We start from the raw sequence: 19,554 nt of genomic DNA, 5'->3' as shown, positions 1-19,554 counted from the left end.
TGGGATGTTGCTGGCTCAGGATCAGTTTATTATGTAGTTCTTTATGAGTCAGATGGTATTCACAACAACTGTTCTTTTTTTTTAATATTTATTTATTTTTGGCTGTATTGGGTCTTAGTTGTGGCATGTGAACCTTTCGTATATAGGCTCCGTAGTTGTGGTGCGCAGGCTTTAGCTTAGTCTTCTGAACAGGGATTGAACCTGAGTCCCCTGCAGTGGAAGGTGAATTTTTAGCCACTGGACCACCAGGGAAGTCCCTTTAAATAAAGTGTTTGTTCTTGGCTGGGCTGGGCCTTCCGCGTGCCCGCTCTCTCCACTGCAGTGCACGGGGCTGCTCCCGGCGGTGGTCCTCTTGTTGCGGAGTGCTGGCTTAGGCGGCTGTGGCTTGTGGAATCCTCTCCCACCAGCACCAAACCTGTATCTTCTGCATTGGCAGACAATTCTTAACCGCTGGACCACCAGGGTCGTCCAGAACAACTGGTTTTGAGCAATGTGTCCAGTTTCACCCTTAGTGAATTCCACTTCCAGAGTTATTTGTCTTTGTTTTTAATTTTTGCAAAAATGGTGAAAAGTGATCAAGGCCTTAGAAAAAGGAGTCATAATAAAAAAGGGACTTAAAATGAATTTCCTCTAAAGAGTCATACAAGGAATAGTTTCTTTATTAATAGTTTATTACTAGTTTCTTTATTAGTTTGAGTGGCAGATGTAATTAAAGGACTCAGAAGAAAAGTGACATTATATTACTAAACTGTTTGCCAGGTTAAATATTTAATCCAAGGAGCTTTGTATATTTGTTTTACATTCAGTATTTGGTTAATTTGACACGGATTAGAATGCCCAACTCAGAAAGGCTTAACTCTATCCAAATAAAGCAGGCAAATACCTAATTGCTTTTGCTTAAGAATTCACAAGCACTGTGCTCTCACATGGGAGAATAAGCAGTATGGAAGTGTTGTTGTTCAGTCACTAAGTCTTGTCCTACTCTTTTGCAACCCCGTGGACTGTAGCCCACCGGGCTCCTCTTGTCCATGGGATTTTCCAGACAAGAATACTGGAGTGGGTTGCCATGTCCTTCTCCAGGGGACTTTCCCAATGCAGGGATCGAACCCGTGTCTCCTGCATTGCAGGCAGATTCTTAATCACTGAGCTACCAGGGAAGACCTTTGAACAGTGTTAGGTGGTATCATAGTTCCAGAAGTTTTGAACTGGGTTATTCAGTTATAATACATACACATACTTATAGCACTGTATTGCTTTACAGAATCTATAAAATGTTATTTCTGTTAAATCTTCAATATCATAAGTTGTATTATCCCCCAAAGATTTCACTTTGCAAATTCTGACAAATCAAACCATCCCTGAAAGGAAGAAGCTATGAAAACCCAGAATTGTATATATATAACCTCTCCCAGACACACCACATCTTTTCCCCTGCTTATTAGTAAGATGTAGAACATTAAATTTTATAAATGGTAAGTTAGAATGACAAGCAGTATGTTTTATTTCAAATAAAGTAGTATGTTTTATTTCAAATTCCCTGTATCCCAAGCCCTTTCAGGGCAAACAAAATTGAATTCTCTTGTGATGGTCAGAGAAGCAATTTATGAGAGCTTTAATGAGGTATGACTTTCTCATGACTTATTAGCAATCGTTCCCAAGAATCCGGAACCTCTGTATCACTGACCACAAGGTCCTGAAGGAAAATGTCTGCACATCCCCCTTAGGTCAGCTCGAAAGGCTGAGTCATGGTGTGACGAGGCTGATCAAGCAGAAGAAAAGAGTCTTCTCTGGGAGGAGAGTGGTCAGGAATTAGTGCCGTGTAACGGAGCAAGGCACCAGGCATGTAGGCTGTCCTCATCCCGTGGTGTTTAGAATATCCTTTGTGGAAGGAGAGAGAGACAACTTCCTGCTCTAAGAATAATGATGCCCTAAGGAATGAACATCTGTTCTCTTATGCAGTGTTTAAGAGAAGCAGCTGTTATCTGCTTTGAGTTAAAGGTAGGTTTGCTCCCACCTCCACACTTCCGAGCCCCACTCCAGTGCCTGCTCCGTCTGTGATGCTGAAGGCTGCTGTAGACAACGCAGCCATTTACCCAGACGTTTGTCTTCCTCCCTTCCCCTCCTGAGCCCATGCCTTAGCCCGTGCAGTTGGCTGGACAGAGGGCGTATTTTCTCGTGAAATTTGGGCTCGGGGAAAGAGACTTAGTTTGGAGTATGAAGAGGGCGACATTCTTTTAAAGTTGAAACACGTCTGGTATGCGTAAGTAGAAGGTGCCAGTCAAGATGGCACAGCAAATGTGCACGTGCCCGCAGCTTGGCAGTGGAAAGCTCTAGGTTGCTCCATAAGGTTTTATAACTCTGTGTGTGACCTTTTCACTTCACAAGAAGATGGAGTGAGAGCAAAGAAGTCATATGGCAGATACTCAGAGGAAACTTCATGGGGTTAGAGAAGAGCAAGGAAAAAACATCAGCAGGAACCTGGCTGAGATTTCTGTATTTTCTCCCCTCTGCCCCACACCAAGTTAAAGCCTCTTTTTATCAGATGAATTTCAGCCAGATGTGGCTAAGGCCGCTAAAGTGCTGGCAGAGTAAATAGTCAAGAGGGTTGAGGAGTGAGGTTCTTGTAAGTTTTCATGCTGGTGGGGGCCTGGCAGAGAATCTGGGAGTGAAACCTGCTTAGTCTGAGGGGGCCAAAGGGTGTGGGGTGGGGGTGTGGGGGAGGAGAGCTCGCTGTGGCTTCATGGGAATTGAAGTTCAGCGTGGCCTGATTTTTCAGGAAAGACCAGAAATACTGCTTTGTTGTTAAAATCTCCCAATTTTTAAATAGTATAACAAACAATGGTGATTTTTAAAAATATCCAGTACCAGACAAAACAGATTGGAATGAATGCATCTGCTAGTTTTCCAACTCAAAACTGATGGACTTCACCTTTCTAGGAGGATTTGGGACCTTAAAACCAGACCTTATAACTTGTAACTCAAATTAAGTGAAGAGAATGAGATTTTCCCCCCCCTCCCATTCATTTAATAAGTATTCATATTAACAAATATCAGAACTATATCCATCAGTGGACACAATGGATACAAAGATGTGTAAGATTCAGCCCCACCTGTCAGTCCAGTGTGGTTTGGAGCAGATAAACAGGAAAGTACATTGAAGTGAATTTTGTGTGATTAAACAGGTATTCCCACAGTGGGCTTGGCTCTGAAGGGCATTTATTAATAACTGTAATTTGGATGGGGACCGTGTCTTAAAGAAGTTAAAGAAAGTAGGAGAAGCAGGAGGTAAAAGGAACATTGATTTTTTAAAAAGAGCAAGGTGTGTATTTGAAGAAATTGCAAGTGTTTACTACCACCAGATGATTAAAAATCAAACCAAGGATGGAGCTAGAGTATCCAGTTCATAAGGCTGTCTTGAGAATTAAACATAAAATGCCTAGAATGTCATCATTACCCTGCTCACTACTTACTCTCAGTCCGTAGTACTGGGACGGGTCCAGAATAAGTACTCAGTACATTTCTGTTGCGTGAATCGACACTGAGGAATATAAAGCGGTCGGGTCACTGGACTCCTTAGCTCTGCCTGGTGTTCCAGGTACAGTTACCCGCTCTCCACCTGGCCTTACTTGGAAACATATCACTTACCCACACAGGGCTCAGTTTAAAAAAAAAAAAAAAAGGAATAACTTGTATAGTAAAATATTTCTAGTGTATGACGTTAAAAGAAAAAATTAAGTCCAACGTGCCATTTCCGAAAGCAAAGCAAGAAAACGCGGTCGTTTGTGCTGCTCTGACTAACAGCCTCACCTCGTCGCTTCCCCTTGCTTTTCCCAAGGCTGCTGTGGTGCCGTCTGCCCAGACCCTTAAAATCACCGACTTCGGCTTCAGCGACTTCGAGCTGTCCGACCTGGACACAGCGCTGTGCACAATCCGGATGTTCACGGACCTCAACCTCGTGCAGAGCTTCCAGATGAAACATGAGGTGGGGCCGCAGCGGCGCGCTCTGGAAGTGGGGTGTGTGTGTGTGAGAGGGTTAATTTCGGGCGCTAGCATGGAATGAAGTTTCAGTATGAAATGAAGATGAACGAAGTATGAATGAAGATTCATGTACTATCACCAGCACAGACCCAGGATGCTTGAAGGGAAACCATCCACCCCTGGGAGGACATGTACATGTGCTGCGTCCCCCACCGCCTCGAGCAGCAGGTTGCAGAACAGGGCAGGGCGTCCCCGGCCGAGAGCACGGTGACGGCGGGGCGGGCGGGAGCGCTGCGCGGGGTGACGGTGCCGGGAGAGCAGCTGGAGGGGAGGGAGAGAAGCCGGCCGCCTGGGTCCTCGTTCGCTGCTTAGAGGAGTTTGGATTTTATGCTGAAAACAATGGTGAGTCACTGAGGAATCTTGAGCAGGGAAGTAATATGATCTAGTTGCAGAGGTTATGACAACACAGTAGAAAGAAGGACCCAAACAGAGTGAACGCCTTTGGAAAGGAGGGAGCCGAGGGGCTGGTGTGAAGCCAAGCTCTTGGTTCAAACAGGGTCACACATGTGGAGTGAAGAAGACTGGTTTTAACTCCAGCCAATTACCTTACTTGCCTCTCAAAAACAGCAAGACTGAGATCAGTCCCTTCTCATACCAGTTGAGGGGATATCAGGGAATTCTAGTTTGTTTCATAATGCCTGTGTTATTGTATCAAATAATAAGGGAGAACAGAAAGGCCTATATGAAAAAGAAATTCAGTAATTTGCCTTTAAAGCCGTCTTTTTTTTTTTCCCAGTCAGTTGAATGTCTAGTCTCCTCGTACGGATTTCCTATATGGATATGTAAATACCTTGAAGGCCTCCACTATCCAGCACTCCATTAATTCATAAAATGAAAATTTATTAACAATAAACCGTGTGCCCAGCACTGTGCTAGGGACACACTTTAGTGATGAGTTGTCCCTGATCTCAGAGCCTTACTGAGGTCTGAGAACTGAGCTCTAACATAGTTAAGGTTAATACAGTGTCATTTCTGGTATTACTGGAGGCCCAAATCTGGTTCTTCCTTCAATTTAACCAAAGTTTGTATTGTTCTTGGGTGAAAATAGAATCTGTACACTCTAGTAATCCTTCACTTCTACTAGAGTGTGTTGATTAAGGGATATCATATCATTTAATTATTTCAAGAACCTCTCAAGAAAGATTCTTTGGTTATTATTGTCCCTGTTTTACAAATGAAGAAACTGACATAGTGTGAAAGTGAAGTAGCTCAGTCGTGTCCCGACTCTTTGCGACCCCATGGACTGTACAGCCTACCAGGCCCTCCATCTGTGGAATTTTCCACACAAGAGTATTGGAGTGGGTTGCCATTTCCTTCGCCAAGAGATCTTCCCGACCCAGGGATCAAACCTGGGTCTCCCGCCTTGCAGGCAGATAGACGCTTTACCGTCTGAGCCCCCAGGGAAGCTCCAGACATAGCATGATGGAGTAGAAGATTCTTGGATTTGAGTCATCGCTCTACTGGTGATTAGCTCTCATTTCTTTGGGCAGTTAATTGCTCACATTTTCAAGTTTTGTAATCTGTTAATTGGAAATAATGGTATGACTTTCCCTATGGGGGGTCTTATGAGAATTATACATGCATCTCTGTGATTGTCTGTTTGTATGTGTGCACACTTGTATATTTTGCTTAATACAAAAGTATTAAGTAGAAAGTTAATCCCTTCAAGTCAAATTTGACCATGGTTATATTACCCATGGTCAGATTTCTCTGTTTTAAGTGACAGGGCTCATGTATTAAAGCCTTTATTAATGGAATGAAGATCTCATTTAGAGCCAGAAGATCTAAATGTGAGTCTCAGTTCTGCTGCTTGCTAGTTATGGGACTTACATAAGTCTAGATAGCAACTCAGGTCCCTTTCCATTCCTGCGATCTCCCATACTTTGCACTGGTAATGGCTCTGTTGAAAGGGCCTGGCCAGAACAGGAGTATGATCCTTGTACCTACTTATGAAATTATTACATAAATTGATTTATTTCTTAAAAACATAAGCTCTAAACAAAATTCTTTAAAGCAATTATCCTTCAATTAAAAGTAAACTTTAAAAAATAAGCTTTTAGATAGCATTTGAGTGTTAGATAAGAAGGTAGTCCTTGGAATTTCTCTCACATTGTTTTATTTTTACCTTTTGCTGAGTGTTTGTCCATTAGGCAGGTGTTTCTCGGTGTCTCATTCATCTCCTCTGCTTTTCCATTTGAGTAACCACTGTTCTGATTCTGGCCAGTGTCAGCTTGAACGTCTCTATTACTCTGATGGACCTTCCTGCCTTGGTGACTCATCCGTTTTATTTCAGATATTATTGCCACTATACATTTCAGATATAATTTTAGGATGGTAATTAAAATGTTGCTGCTAGAAAAGATGTGAGCATCATAAAGTGCCCTGACAAAGAATCCTTCCTACTGAAAGATATGGCAAATCTTGTCCCTGTTGGCTTCCAGACCTTTTCTCTCCTGTAACTCTCATGGATCTCTGAAACAGATTCTGTTGCTTTCCTCTACCAATCTGCTGTGCTATGCCTGTTTTCCTTTGCCTTCTGTCTTTGACAAGTTATTCCTCCCACGAATGGACAGGATGGTCCACTCCCCAAGTCCACTCCACTTTGTGCCACAGCATACTTTTTCCTTGAAGCATGACACAGAAGTCTCTATTCCTGGGAAAACTCTAGGACTGACTTCATGCCACTTGGAATCCTGTTGACAGTTTATAAATTCGTGTTCTCATTTTTATGTGAATTTATTTCCTTTATATGTGTGCTTTTGTTAGTTTTGCTACTGGTTGAAACTCTTGAAGGCAGGAGCCGAACTGTGTTTTCTTTCTTTGCTTTCTCCCACAGAATCTTAAGTATGTTGCTCAGGACTTAGGAAGCCTTTGTCATTGTTGGAGACTGATTCACTGTATTGAGTATGCTCCCTAGGGTCTTCAAACTGCTCACAGCTGTTCATAAGTCCTCTACGAAAGGCTGTATTACAAGTTTGAACATTCCAGGCATATCCACCAACCATTTAACAGATCTGACCATAATTTTCCTAAATGCTGTTAAGAACATTCTGATAACAGAATACAAAACTGTACTTGAATCTAGTTACTAAAATTAGATACAATGGGGTGGTCATTGGGTTACTCAGTTCAATAGGCCCATCTCAGTAGAAGCAGAATCAGGAGTTCCCTGGTGGCCCAATGGTTAGGTCCACTTAGGATGACCAGGTTCAACCCGTGGTCAGGAAACTAAGATCTCACAAGCTGTGCAGCATGGCCCTCAAAAAGAAGAAGAATAGAGTAGTCCATTAGGAATTAGGTGTCATAATTATTTTGTCCATTATTTCCCATTATATGCTATACATGCCTATATAATTATGCCTACAGATTTTATGATTAGTAGAGAGATATGCAATGGCACCCCACTCCAGTACTCTTGCCTGGAAAATCCCATGGACGGAGGAGCCTGGTGGGCTGCAGTCCATGGGGTCGCGAAGAGTCGGACACAACTGAGCGACTTCACTGTCACTTTTCACTTTCATGCATTGGAGAAGGAAATGGCAACCTACTCCAGTGTTCTTGCCTGGAGAATCCCAGGAACAGGAGTCTGGTGGGCTGTTGTCTATGGGGTCACACAGAGTCGGACACGACTGATGCAACTTAGCAGCAGCAACAGCAGAGAGATAGTCCCATAGGTTAAATATCTGGGCTTTCCTGCTTATTTTCCTTGATTCTGTGATTAATTGCCAGTAATTTTCTACAACGGGAGTTCCCAGGTGGCTCAGTGATAAAAAATCTGTCTGCAAGTCAGGAGACATGGGTTTGATCCCTGGGTCGGGAAGATCCCCTGGAGAAGGAAATAGCAACCCATTCATTCCAGTATTCTGCCTGGGAAATCCTATGGACAGAGGAGCTTGGAGGGCTACAGTCCAGGGGATCGCAAAAGAATCAGACACAACTTAGCAACTAGATAGTTTTCTACAAGACTTCACTGTATACTTTCTAAACATATCAAAAGAAAGTTAATAATTCTTTCTTAAAATTCTCCTAATAAGATGAATCTATTATCTTCAGGGTCAACTTTATTCAGAAATGGTCATGCTATAGTGTATTTCAGGTCAGCACATGTCAGTCTTAGCCTTCAAAAATCCTCTGGGAAATATGGTTACTCAGGGGTGGGTAAAAGAGCTTGAGGACACTTGGGTTCCTTTTGTCAGAATTCTCTGTGAACTGCGTCATAGAACAGGAAGAGAGAGACCTGAGAAGAAAAGGGAGGGTATGAAAGCATTGATTTTTCTGCCAAATCCTCTATAAGCAATTTTGTACCAACAAAGAAGAAACCTTGTTTTTTGGCCTACTTTTGCAGCCAATCAAACTGTGTTGAATATTATTAAAGCAGGATTCTTTTCCCTGGTACTTTTTCCATTCCCCAGAGCAATGGCTTTTGTGTATGAAATATCCCCATAAATATACATAGGGAGAAGTACATATTTATTTTTAGAGTGCCTCCAAAGCATAGTAAATCATTCAGAATTGAAGAGAGGCAGACTCTGACGCTAACAAAAACACAAAATTATCATGCTGAGGGCCCATGAGTCCCCCGGGAATTTTGTTAAATCCACCACTTAGGAGTTGAATTAAACCCAGCTTGTGAGATTTTCTGAACAGTCTGTCCTTTTTCCCTCCATCTTTAAAAATATATAGATTAAACACACACACACACACCAGGGCTTTATGTGTGTGTGTGTGTGTTTTAATTACTTCTTGGTAACCAAGCAGTAACTCTGCCTGAATATTTAAGAACCATTTAAAAGGAACAGAGACTGCCACTTGGAGTTTCAGTTTGTCCTTGGATACGTGCTGCGTGCCTTGCCCCCAGCCCGTCCCAGAGAAGCCTCAGGAACACCTCCGCAGACAGAGAATGAGGGCATGCGAGTGGAGGGTGACTGCCTGCAGGGCCCCGAGCCGAGTCCGTGCGCCTGTGACTGCCGGGCTGTCCTGACTGATTGCATGGGGACACAGTGCCCGTTATGAAGCCAGTCTGTGCCCTGCGTTTCTTAGCGCTGCCTTGCCTTTTACATCTAGTTTAGTTGGCCCCGTGGTTTGCGTGGTGGACTCTGGAATCAAACTGTTGTCAAGATCTGAATTTCGGCCCCATCCTTTACATGCACCGTGACCCTGGGCAAGCTGCCTCTCGGAATGTCAGTTTGGTCACCTGTAAAGCTACCTCAGTTGCAGTGCGTCCCACGGAGTCCTGGGGTCAGATGCCAGTACTTTGTGCAGTGCACGAAGTCAGTGTAGGATAAGCGTTAGCAGTTATTTTGACTCCTTACCCTTTGTTTCCTAAAGGTCCTCTGCAGGTGGATTTTAAGTGTGAAGAAGAACTATCGGAAGAACGTCGCCTATCATAATTGGAGACATGCCTTCAATACGGCTCAGTGCATGTTTGCCGCACTAAAAGCAGGCAAAATTCAGGTACTTCTCAGAGTCGTTTATATATTTAAGACATTTTGTTGCTTTACCGCACATTCTTCCAGTTTTTTTTAATGTGCACTGGTGATGATTGAGAATAATACTTACTGCCACTTAGAAGTAAACTGTGTTGTGTGTGCTTGTGCTCAGTCATGGCCAACTCTGGCAACCCCATGTGACTGTGACCCACCAGGCTCCTCTGTGTGTGGGATTTTCCCGGCAAGAATACTGGAGTGGGTAGCCATTCCCTCCTCCAGGGGATCTTCCCAACCCAGGGAGTGAACCCTGTCTCCTGCGTCTCTTAATTCAAGAAGACTAATATGGCAAAATAATTTCTAATTTTCTTTCATATATAATATACATTGCATATTAAAAAAAATTTTTTTTTTAAATAGCTTCATGTTAAACTTAATAGTCTTTGGCCAAATAAATGCCTCCTTCAGAGGAGACTCTACAGTAGAAGGAAAAGTATCCCGTTTCTCACAGTCACAGTTAAACTGCTCCACAGCAGAACTTCTCAAAAACCACCCAGGTCCCGAACTCTGCTCCATAGATGGGCCCAGGGTTCTTGACCACATTTTCTCTGGAGCACTAATTTTATATCATTCCATGGAAAAGGTTTTGGTTTCATACATGTGACCAGAGACTTTTACAAGGAAGATCAGTGCAGAAAACATTCAAGTAATTCGTTCCTTTCCAGGTCAGATTTTTCATATCTCTGGCCTTAGATTCTAACTTCAGTGGGAATTGACTAGTTATTCTAGGTAAGTGATTCCAGGCATCCATCATATGACTGTTTTTAATTCAGAGCTTCCATGCTCTTTTTTATTTAACAAACTCTATAAAAATGTTATCCTCTGTCTTGACTTTCATTGAGTGCACATTTTAACTGGCTAGAGCTAAAAAAAAAAAAAAAAGTGATTGTTATCTTAAGAAGCCATATCAAATACCATGATTGTATTTTCCTACTCTAACATTTATAAGAAATAGGGTGCATTTATTTTGGGGTTTGAGACAGTCGTGAGGACTGTATCACTGAAGCCTGTCCCTGCTTTTTGTGAACAATAACAGAATGGTGATTTCTGTACCTGTTGTAGATATTACTATGTAGGATGTTAAGAGGTCCAACAGAACAGAGCTGAAAATAATTTCACCTGTGTTTTCTTACTAATGAAGGAGAATAGTTGAGTAGATAATACAAATGGCAGGTATTAAAAATAACCTGTATTTGGCTTTGGAATATATTGTGCAACTTTTCAAAGCCAAATTTTCATTCCTCATCTTTTTTTCCTATTGTTGGCTAGTAATCACATCTGTGCTTCTAATGAAAGAGTGAAGTATATAGCAAGTGGCAGACAGAAAAGGCCACAGAATCTAGAGGGAACTGCAGAAAGTTCCCTGCAAAAGTTCAGAGAGAAGACAGTTGTTGGAAGTTTGGATTATTCTACATGTATATAGATAATTAAGAATTAAAAACATTGACTGCACATGGGCAGATTGTTGATTATGTGAGGCATCTTAATTTTTTCTGTTGATAATAACGATCCCATTCTGAAGACAAAATATGACTGATTCAATCCCTGTAGGAAAGGATTCTAGCGTGAGTCCTCTGTGACTAGAAAGAAGCATATATGTCAAGTGCTGAGGACAAAACCACGTGCTGGGTGAAAAGAGGTAGTATAATGCACTTTACCAAACGGTTCTTTCTTTCTCTCCCCCACGGTCTTCGGTCATGTAGAACAGGCTGACGGACCTGGAGACACTCGCACTGCTGATTGCTGCCTTAAGCCATGATCTGGATCACCGCGGTGTCAATAACTCTTACATACAGCGGTAAGACATTTGCCCCGGTGGCAGAAGAGGGTGTTTCTTTTAAATTCTAGGGCTGTCTTGTTAAAAGTAGAAGCCACAGCAAATTTTAATGATACGAAATTTCAGTTGGTCAAGGTCCTGTAACATACTCTGGTTTTGTTTAAGGGAAATGGAAAAAATAGTGCAAGTCCAACGTTACATCGGGAACATCTCTGGCCTGAAGTTCGAAAAGTATTTACGTTGAGAATCTTATTTCATTGGAGAATTACCAGGAGTTTTTCTTTAGTTTATGAACACTAGGCTTAAGAGCTTCATTGGAAAACTATTAAGACTAGTACAGAAAAGGTAGAATTTCACCCTGGAATAAAAGATAGTACTTGAAAAGTGCTTAGCTGGATCCGGAGTCCTTAGTAAGTGCCATCCGTGAAGAGGCTTTTGGTCTTAGTGAAGGCAGTAGACCACGGTACTGGCCAGTCTGGGCTCTGAGGTCAGACCTGGATTCGCGTCCTCCCCCTCGCCACAGAGTCCCTGTGTGACCGAGCAGGGGCGCTCACCTCTGTGAAGTCAAGATTGCAGCATTCCTACTCATGGGGTGGACGTAAGTTTTTTAAGACATAACGCACATCATTACCAGGTAGAATGCCTGGTACATTTTTCAGTGTTAAAATCAACCTTAGCTTCAGTTGCTAGTGATAGTCCTGTCATCATCAGAAGCCTGCTTTGGGACTGATTTTGAGAGTAAGATAATAATTCTGCAGACAAGTTTTTCAGGCTCTCTTGTGGACTGTGCTTACATAACATTTGCAATGGCAAATGTGATACTAAAGGTAATCATCAGATTTATGACATCATAAATGCTATCATGACATTTTTATTTTCTTGGAGCAAATTAGTTGAAAGCATACATTTCTTGGCGAAATTTCTTATTATTGAACATTTTTTAAAGTATGCAAGTGATTCAGCTAATGCATATATCTCGCTAGGAAATTCCAGATATCTGATATCTTGAGAGAACTTCAGAAAGCTCTCTAATCACATCCCCTTTATCTAAATACAGTAAGTGGAAAACTTGATGTAGAAAGAATTGTAGCAATGTAGCAACCATGTCCTCTGCTAACCATTGATGGGAAAAGATAGCAAGCTCTGGCCTGGCTGCCAGAGGCTAGCTGTTTGCTCTCTAAAAATCTAAGGTTTGGGAGAACTGGCTGTGTGATATACCCTTTGTCCTCAGTGCTGTATCACGTGACTGATCCTGAGCCTCCCCTCAGCACAGGAGCAGTTACGAGAGGGAACGGTGATGTGCAGACGTGTAGCGGAGAGTCGAGAGCGGCTGAGGGTCAGCCAGCCGGGCGGCCTTCTCTTTGCTCAGCCCTGAGCATCGTGTCATTAGGATGTGGACTGTTAGTGTATGGATGGCCATACTGCCCTGCTTCAGAGCGAAAGAAAGTACTCAGCTATTTTTTCCCTTTGTTTATTTAAAAATAATCACCCAGAAAGAACATCTGGAGAAACGTCATCTTCTTTTCAAAAAAAAAAAAGTCCTGGGAAAAAAACTGCAGGATCTTACTTCCACATATACCGCAAAGTAGACTTGCACCAAGTAATAACAACTTTTAAAAATAAATTAAAGGAGTTTCAGGGATACTTATTTTTTCCAACATCCCTGTGGTTTGAGTAGAGGAAGCCAAGAATGTTCCAGGGATGTTTCTCTTTTTCTTTCCTTGGTGATAAACAAGTGGTATCTCCAGGAGAATTTTCTTAACCAAGGGACTCTTGGGAGACTAAGAGTGTCAGAAACATTTCCATATAAAGAGCTGGCTTCTACAAAGGTGTACTGTGTCCAGACCTTTATCAAATATTCAAACCAAAACAATAAAAGGCGGCACAGAAATAAAAGTTAATACATCAAAAAGAGAAAAAGCCCTTATGAAGTAGCAACGTTAGAAAGAGAACTAGTGTCATTTGTTCTTCCTGAAGACATCCTCAGAAAATCTGAAGTAAGCTATCCCTTGCTTAGGAAACTGTTTAGATTCTTGATGGGATTCTCTGGTTCCTCCCTGGCCCAGGAAGAGGGCCTTTATGAGGAGCACTGAGTATGCCAGTGAAATACTCGGGGGGAGAGGTCACTGCCTGCGCCTTCCTCCCCCACATGGCTGGATGATGGGAAGAGTGGTTTCAGACAGATACTGGATTATTCTTTTAAAAACAGACAGTCCCAGGAACAAGTGGCTGAAGAACAGACATCTGCGTGTGCAGAGAAATTTTCCCCCATCAGGCCTGTAGTCCATATAGGAGGACTGTGGTAGATACATTTACTTGGTTAGATTCAGGATTTGTGTTTTATAAACATAAATATAGTGAAATTATCCTACATTTTAGGCAGATGGATAATGTGCGGTTACTGGGGCCTGTACTTTGTTAGGCAGAGAGCTATAAACGTGTAAAATTCAATCCCTGTTCTCCAGGAACGTTTATTGTCTCCTCAAACAGTGGTGATTAATGTCAAAGTATCTGGTAAGTCCTCTGTTCTTTAATACCATGGGCTGGAAGTGTTCAATAGAGAAGGAGATGGGTCATGATCAGCGTAGCCCATCTTTACTGTGAATGGAAGAAGTCAGAGTTAAACCAGATCTTTGAAGTGAGGAAGACTTGGAGAGGAGAGAACATGAAGATATTCCAGAAATACCAGGAAGTGGGCATTTTCATTGGAACAACAGTGATGGCTAGCCTGACTAGTCAGAATGAAAAGTAAGAGGATAAACAAGCAGAAGTTAGAAGACCTTTTTGAGGGAGGGCTAGAAAACCAGGCTGTGCATTTTATTTGGTGTAGTGACCACTGAGTGGTTAATGGCATTGCTTAAGAAGAAAAAATCTGAAAGTATGGTGCCAGATAAACAGGTAATAATTAGAACCACAGAGTTCAGCCAGAAAGCTGTCAGGGGAAGCCCGGTGTATACAACCATCACATACCAGCTCGAGGAAGGAAGGAAACGGTTTAAATCTAACACTGAACAGTTAGTTATGTGCAAGAAGGAAGGGGGAAATCCTAATGCTGGGTCCGGGAAATGAGTGACGGCGATGCCACTGATGAGAGAGCGAGCTGGGAGGTGTGTCTGCACGCCGTGTCCTTGGGGGAGCACCGAGGGGAGAGGAGCCCGAACACAGGATGGTGGTTAGGAGACGTAGGATGGCCAAGTGAGGCTTTTTCTTTCAAGGTTAGAGATTCAGCCAAACCAGAACGAAAGAACTTCCTGGTAAGCACAGCCCGATCACGTGTGTGTGAGTGTCCTGGAAGAACCCCCCCTGCACCGTGGTCCCCTCCGCTCTCTAAGGGAGGAGCAACAGTGAGCTGGGTCATGAATGGGCCGGTGGCCACAGAGGGTCAGCAGGATCTCAGAGGCTTCAAAGGGCAGCAACGACAGCACAGGAACCACACAGTCCGTGAAGTTCAAACTGAGTCGTGTACTTGAGCCAGGAATGAGGTCATCCTTGGTAACGCTGGAGAGCTTGGGAGACTGGAGGTCTGGATATGAAGAATGTGCAAGTTCAGTTAGTCTTAATGTCAGTAGCTAATAATAATAGTAATAACAATAATAGAAGTTAACCTCAACATAGTCATAGCTTTTAGCCTTGTGGCATTTGGAACTCTTTCTAGCACTTTATATACGTGAGTTCAGTTAGTCCTTAGACCAGCCTGAGTGCACATTCAGATCCTGATTCCTCTCACCATATGTCTTTGAGCCAAGTCATTTAAAGTTCCTGTGTTTCCTTCTCTGTATAGTAGAATAATGACAGAATAATACCTGTCTCACAGGGTTTCCTACGAGGATTAAGAAGTATAAACTGATGCAAAGTGCTTGGAACAGTACCTGGCACAGATTACCCGCTCAGCAAATTTCAGCTATTTTCACAGGACAGACAAGAAGCTCAAGACCTTGCTCTGTCCCAGAGAGGGACAGGCACTAGCAGAAAGACCGTGCCTGGTAGCAGCTCGATGCTGTGGAACAAAGAAGGGAATGTCTCCTGCTGTGAAAGAAAGACAATTGGCAGAGCCCAGTAGGTCAGAGAGCTGGAGTCACGGGGTGAAATGATTCCTCAGCTTGAGTATCCGTGATCACAGAGAACAGGAACATAAAATAAGCCCTGACTGACAGGCGATCGTGGTGATTTGGAGAGAAATTATGAAGTTGAGAACTAAATGGGTTGGCATGGGTTACAAAGAGTAGCTGAGAGATTTGAGCCCAGAGCAATATATATGGATGAGAAGCCAGATTAAAGGATGGCTGTCAGAGCCAGTGAAAAGGAGTACTGTGCCGGGCCGGCTGTGTTTTCTCCCAGCACTTTATTTTCTCCTGATTTCTAAGGCACTGGCCTGATTTCCGCACCAGCGTCTTACCGCCGGTCAGAGATGGAGCAGCAGCTGCAGGACAGGAGGAGGGGCAGGGAGGGTGTGCTCACCCATGACTGCTCACTAACAGCAGTCGGGGAACAGTCCTGCAGCAGGAGTGGCTTCAAGTGTCCTTGTGACATGACCTTGAAGAAGGAGGCGATGTAGCCTCGTGTTTCAAAGAGTGAGAAAGTGACAGGACAGAGGATACACTGATTTCCATGAATATCTTTGTAAAGACAGAATTTGGGGCATTTGTCACCCTGTCATTGATTCATAAATCCATAGTTTTAGAACCTAAGTAAAGGCAAACCATGTGTGTAAACATGTAAAAATGTAAGTAAATCTGCATTTGTTTATCTCACAAGCCAAGAATCTTCTCTAATGTGAAACAGTCCTTTCTGCATGGTGTAAAAACGCAATATGCATTCAAAATTTTAAACATGTTTCCACTGTACCTGCCTGTGTTTCTAGTCTGGCTACTCGGTCGGTGAGTAGGTGCTGTGTGTGCAGTGCTGGTGTCACGAGCCAGCGTCACGTGGTAAAGAGGATGTGTGTGAACCCCAGCTCTGCCATTTGTGTTGACCTTGAACAAGTTAGATGATCTCTCTGAACTCTAGGTTGTCTAAAAAAACAAATGCTAAATGCTGTAGCGACGCCTCAGGCTGGCTCTCCCTGGAGCACAGCCTGGGACAGAAGCCGGCATGCATACAGCTTAGGGGTGCGTGTGATCCCAGGGGGCAGAAATGCAGGCCTGAGGGTGGGAAACGGACAGGAGGGGAGGCAGGAGGAGGACAAGGGGGCCAGATTCCACCCGCACAGGCGCCCGGCGCCTGCCAGGAGCTTGTGAGCGGTCTCAGGACGGGAGACGCAGAGCTGTCTGCAAAGGGACAGAGATGAACGGCGAGGCGGCAGCCCGCCACCCATGCCATAGCCCCGGGTCACAGGTGACCTCCACAGGCCTTCCCTCCTCACACTCCGGGCTGAGCGGCCTGAGGGCAGGGTGTGCCTGTGGGCAGAGCTGAGAGGCGTTCTCGCTGGACCCGTGGGCACCTCCTCACGGGCTCCTCACACCGTGTGTCGCAGCAGGCCTGATGCTGGACGCTAGGACAGCGGCTGCAGTAGGAGGTGGGACTGAGGATGTGACGTGGTGAGCGAAAGCGTCCTATACAAGAGCATCGTCAAAATCAAACCAACTGCTTAGCACAGGGCTGGACATGTCACAGGCTCTTAGTGGAGAGTATTTGTTATCATTAGAGAAAAGGAATCTACCAAACTGAAAAGGAATACAGTCTAACTTATAAACCACCAGCAGAGTAAGACAGATGGTGATACTGGATGTGCTTAGGTTTCTCATATAAATGAAAATAACAGATACTCTAGGAGCTTTGCCTTTCCTAGGTGAAGGGAATGAGGAAGGCTGCAGTAGTTTTACTGAAGTGTAAACATGAGCGACACTAGTGGATCTGGTCCGAGTGAAGAGAAAACACCGTTGCCACAGCAGGGACTGTAGACTCCAGGCAGGATGTGGGGTCTGTTTATGCTGGGCCCTCTGTAAGCCCAGGCCACCTCCCTGGAGACCTCATCTGCTCAAACGGCTTAGATTTCCAAGCATGCCAATGTGACCCAAGTCTTTCCAGTCCAGACATTTATACCCACGTGGTTGGACTGCAGCCACCTTAAAATCAATAGATCGAGCACTCATCCAGTCAGCTTCCCTTCTTCACCCCCATTCTAAATTGTCTTCTCCATTTTTCCCCTGGGTCAATAAATGACAATGCAGAAACTCACCCTCTCTGCTTTCCCCCTTCATCTCTCTCATCTCCACTAGTTCCCAACACCAGGACTCACTGCCAGCTCCTGACTCATCTACCTCCTTAAACAACTCTATTTGGGATTCTACCAAGTCCAGTGGAATGCCAAATTCTACCAAATCCACTCTAATCCAGGCTGTCTCTTACCTGGGTACTAAAACAGTTTCCCACTAGGTTCCTAACTAAATCCCAGTAGACTCCATGCATCTCCAGAATGGTTCCAGCAAATTTTTCTTATAGATCTGCTTGTTTTAGTTCATCCCATGGTCTTCCCGTTGTCCAGTGATCAGCACAGGATCTGACCTATGGTACAACTTACTAGATAAGAAAGGAGCAAAGAAGACAAGGCAGGAGCTACTTTGGGAGAAAGGTTGTGACGACGATGAGACGTGGCAGCTTGGGAGTCAGCAGCGTTGGTGGTGCTATCGGGAGGAGATAAATTATCCACTCTCTTACCTTTATTTTCATTTTACTGTTTTTGTTTTCCCTTAAGCTGCTCTCACTCTTAGCTTATTTTTTCCTGTGTCCCCTTTTTGGGTAGTGTCTCTATCTTCAACAAATGAAATGCAAAGTAAAATAATGATTCATATAGTAGTATAAAGGAATAACTAATCAGTTGTATTATCTAACACTTGTATGATGCTTTACAATTCATAAACCCCTGTCCTCTAAATTTAAGAAACAGACTTTCAGGAACTATAATTTTTTCTGTTGTTTTGAAAGAACAAATAGTGGAAATGGTGCTTTATATTCCCACGTGAAGGGTCATGAGAAATAGGAGACAGAGGACTCTGCTTATCATGCTTCAGAACTTGATTTGTGACTGTTACACATAACGAACTGACTGTAATATCCCCACCTCACCCCTTTACTTAATATGGGCTTCTCAGGTGGCGCTAGTGGTAAAGAACCCACCTGCCAATGCAGGAGATGTACGACATGTGGGTTTGATCCCTGGGTCAGGAAGATCCCGAAGGAAATGGCAACCCACTCCAACGTTCTTGCCATGGACAGAGGACCCTGGTGGGCTACAGTCCACAGGGTCACACAGAGTTGAACACGACTGAAGTGACTTAGCACACACACACACCACTTTAGTTGGCCAAATGGTCTCTACCGTTTTCCCCAAGTTCAGCATGGAGTCCTGCACTGAAATAAGCTGCATCCCACAGGGGGCTTTTTCTGACTTGGCTGTCTCCTTCCTCCCTCCAGTGGGCGAGACGTGCACCCACTGTCCCCCTTTCCCTTGCTTCTTACCGCTCATAACTCTTACATGCACGTGCAGAGACACTGCCCTTCAGCCTTATTTCAGAACAAAGGCTTATATGGAAATTTATTTCAGATTTTAAAGTAATTGCACTTTTGAAGTTGTATTGTTGGTATAGCTGTTTCAGGTTTTTTTTTTTTTTTTTCATGTGTAGAGAAAGTAATCCTTTGTTCTTATTCCTTCTACTATCATTATCTTAATAAAGATAAAAACCAGTGAAATTGCTTGTACTGGGAACAGGGAGCAATTACATTGATATTTGAAAACAATTTGACTCTTGACATGTATTTCCCAGAAATGACCTCAGTCTTTCCAGCAGAAGGAGAGAAAATTGCTGGATTAATTTTTATGAAGTAGCCTCTTTTTCAGTTAACCAGTAAGACATTGATAACTGATATATGTTGGGGAAATTGGTCATATTTTAAACTTTTTTTTCTTTCTTCAACTAACCACGTTTCAGAAGTGAGCACCCACTTGCTCAGCTGTACTGCCATTCAATCATGGAGCACCATCACTTTGATCAGTGCCTGATGATCCTTAATAGTCCTGTAAGTACCTAATTTATGGCTGTGGACTTCCAAAAGAGAGTTTATAAATTCAGTTTTATTTTTAAGTTTTGGATTTATTCCCAGCATCATAAATTCTTGAGCACGCTTTATTCCTTTTTGGGTAAGAAAGGCAAAGCCAAAACATTTGAGATCTTCACAGCCTTACGTCTCTAGAAACCAAAACTGTCTTAATGTTGCCTGATAAGGGAAAACCGGTTACTTACCTCAGTTTGGTTA

At 43.4% G+C, this 19,554-nt stretch overlaps 1 protein-coding gene across 2 annotated transcripts in view; it reads left to right on the top strand.

Moving 5' to 3' along the window:
* Positions 1-19,554, top strand: part of PDE5A (phosphodiesterase 5A) — a 127,314-nt gene that overhangs the window by 85,054 nt on the left and 22,706 nt on the right. The window contains exons 11-14 of one of the 2 annotated variants that reach the window (XM_043438404.1): positions 3,836-3,982; positions 9,367-9,492; positions 11,228-11,322; positions 19,230-19,317. In XM_043438404.1, coding sequence (XP_043294339.1) covers positions 3,836-3,982; positions 9,367-9,492; positions 11,228-11,322; positions 19,230-19,317 — 456 coding nt within the window. The remainder of the gene's footprint in view (positions 1-3,835; positions 3,983-9,366; positions 9,493-11,227; positions 11,323-19,229; positions 19,318-19,554) is intronic. The other variant, XM_043438405.1, reaches the window with a different exon arrangement.

The sequence above is a fragment of the Cervus canadensis genome, chromosome 19 (genome assembly GCF_019320065.1).
Source record: "Cervus canadensis isolate Bull #8, Minnesota chromosome 19, ASM1932006v1, whole genome shotgun sequence".
NCBI classification, from domain to species: Eukaryota; Metazoa; Chordata; class Mammalia; order Artiodactyla; family Cervidae; genus Cervus; species Cervus canadensis.
The sequence above is the reverse complement of the archived record's forward strand: the minus strand, read 5'-3'. Positions and strand labels throughout refer to the sequence as shown.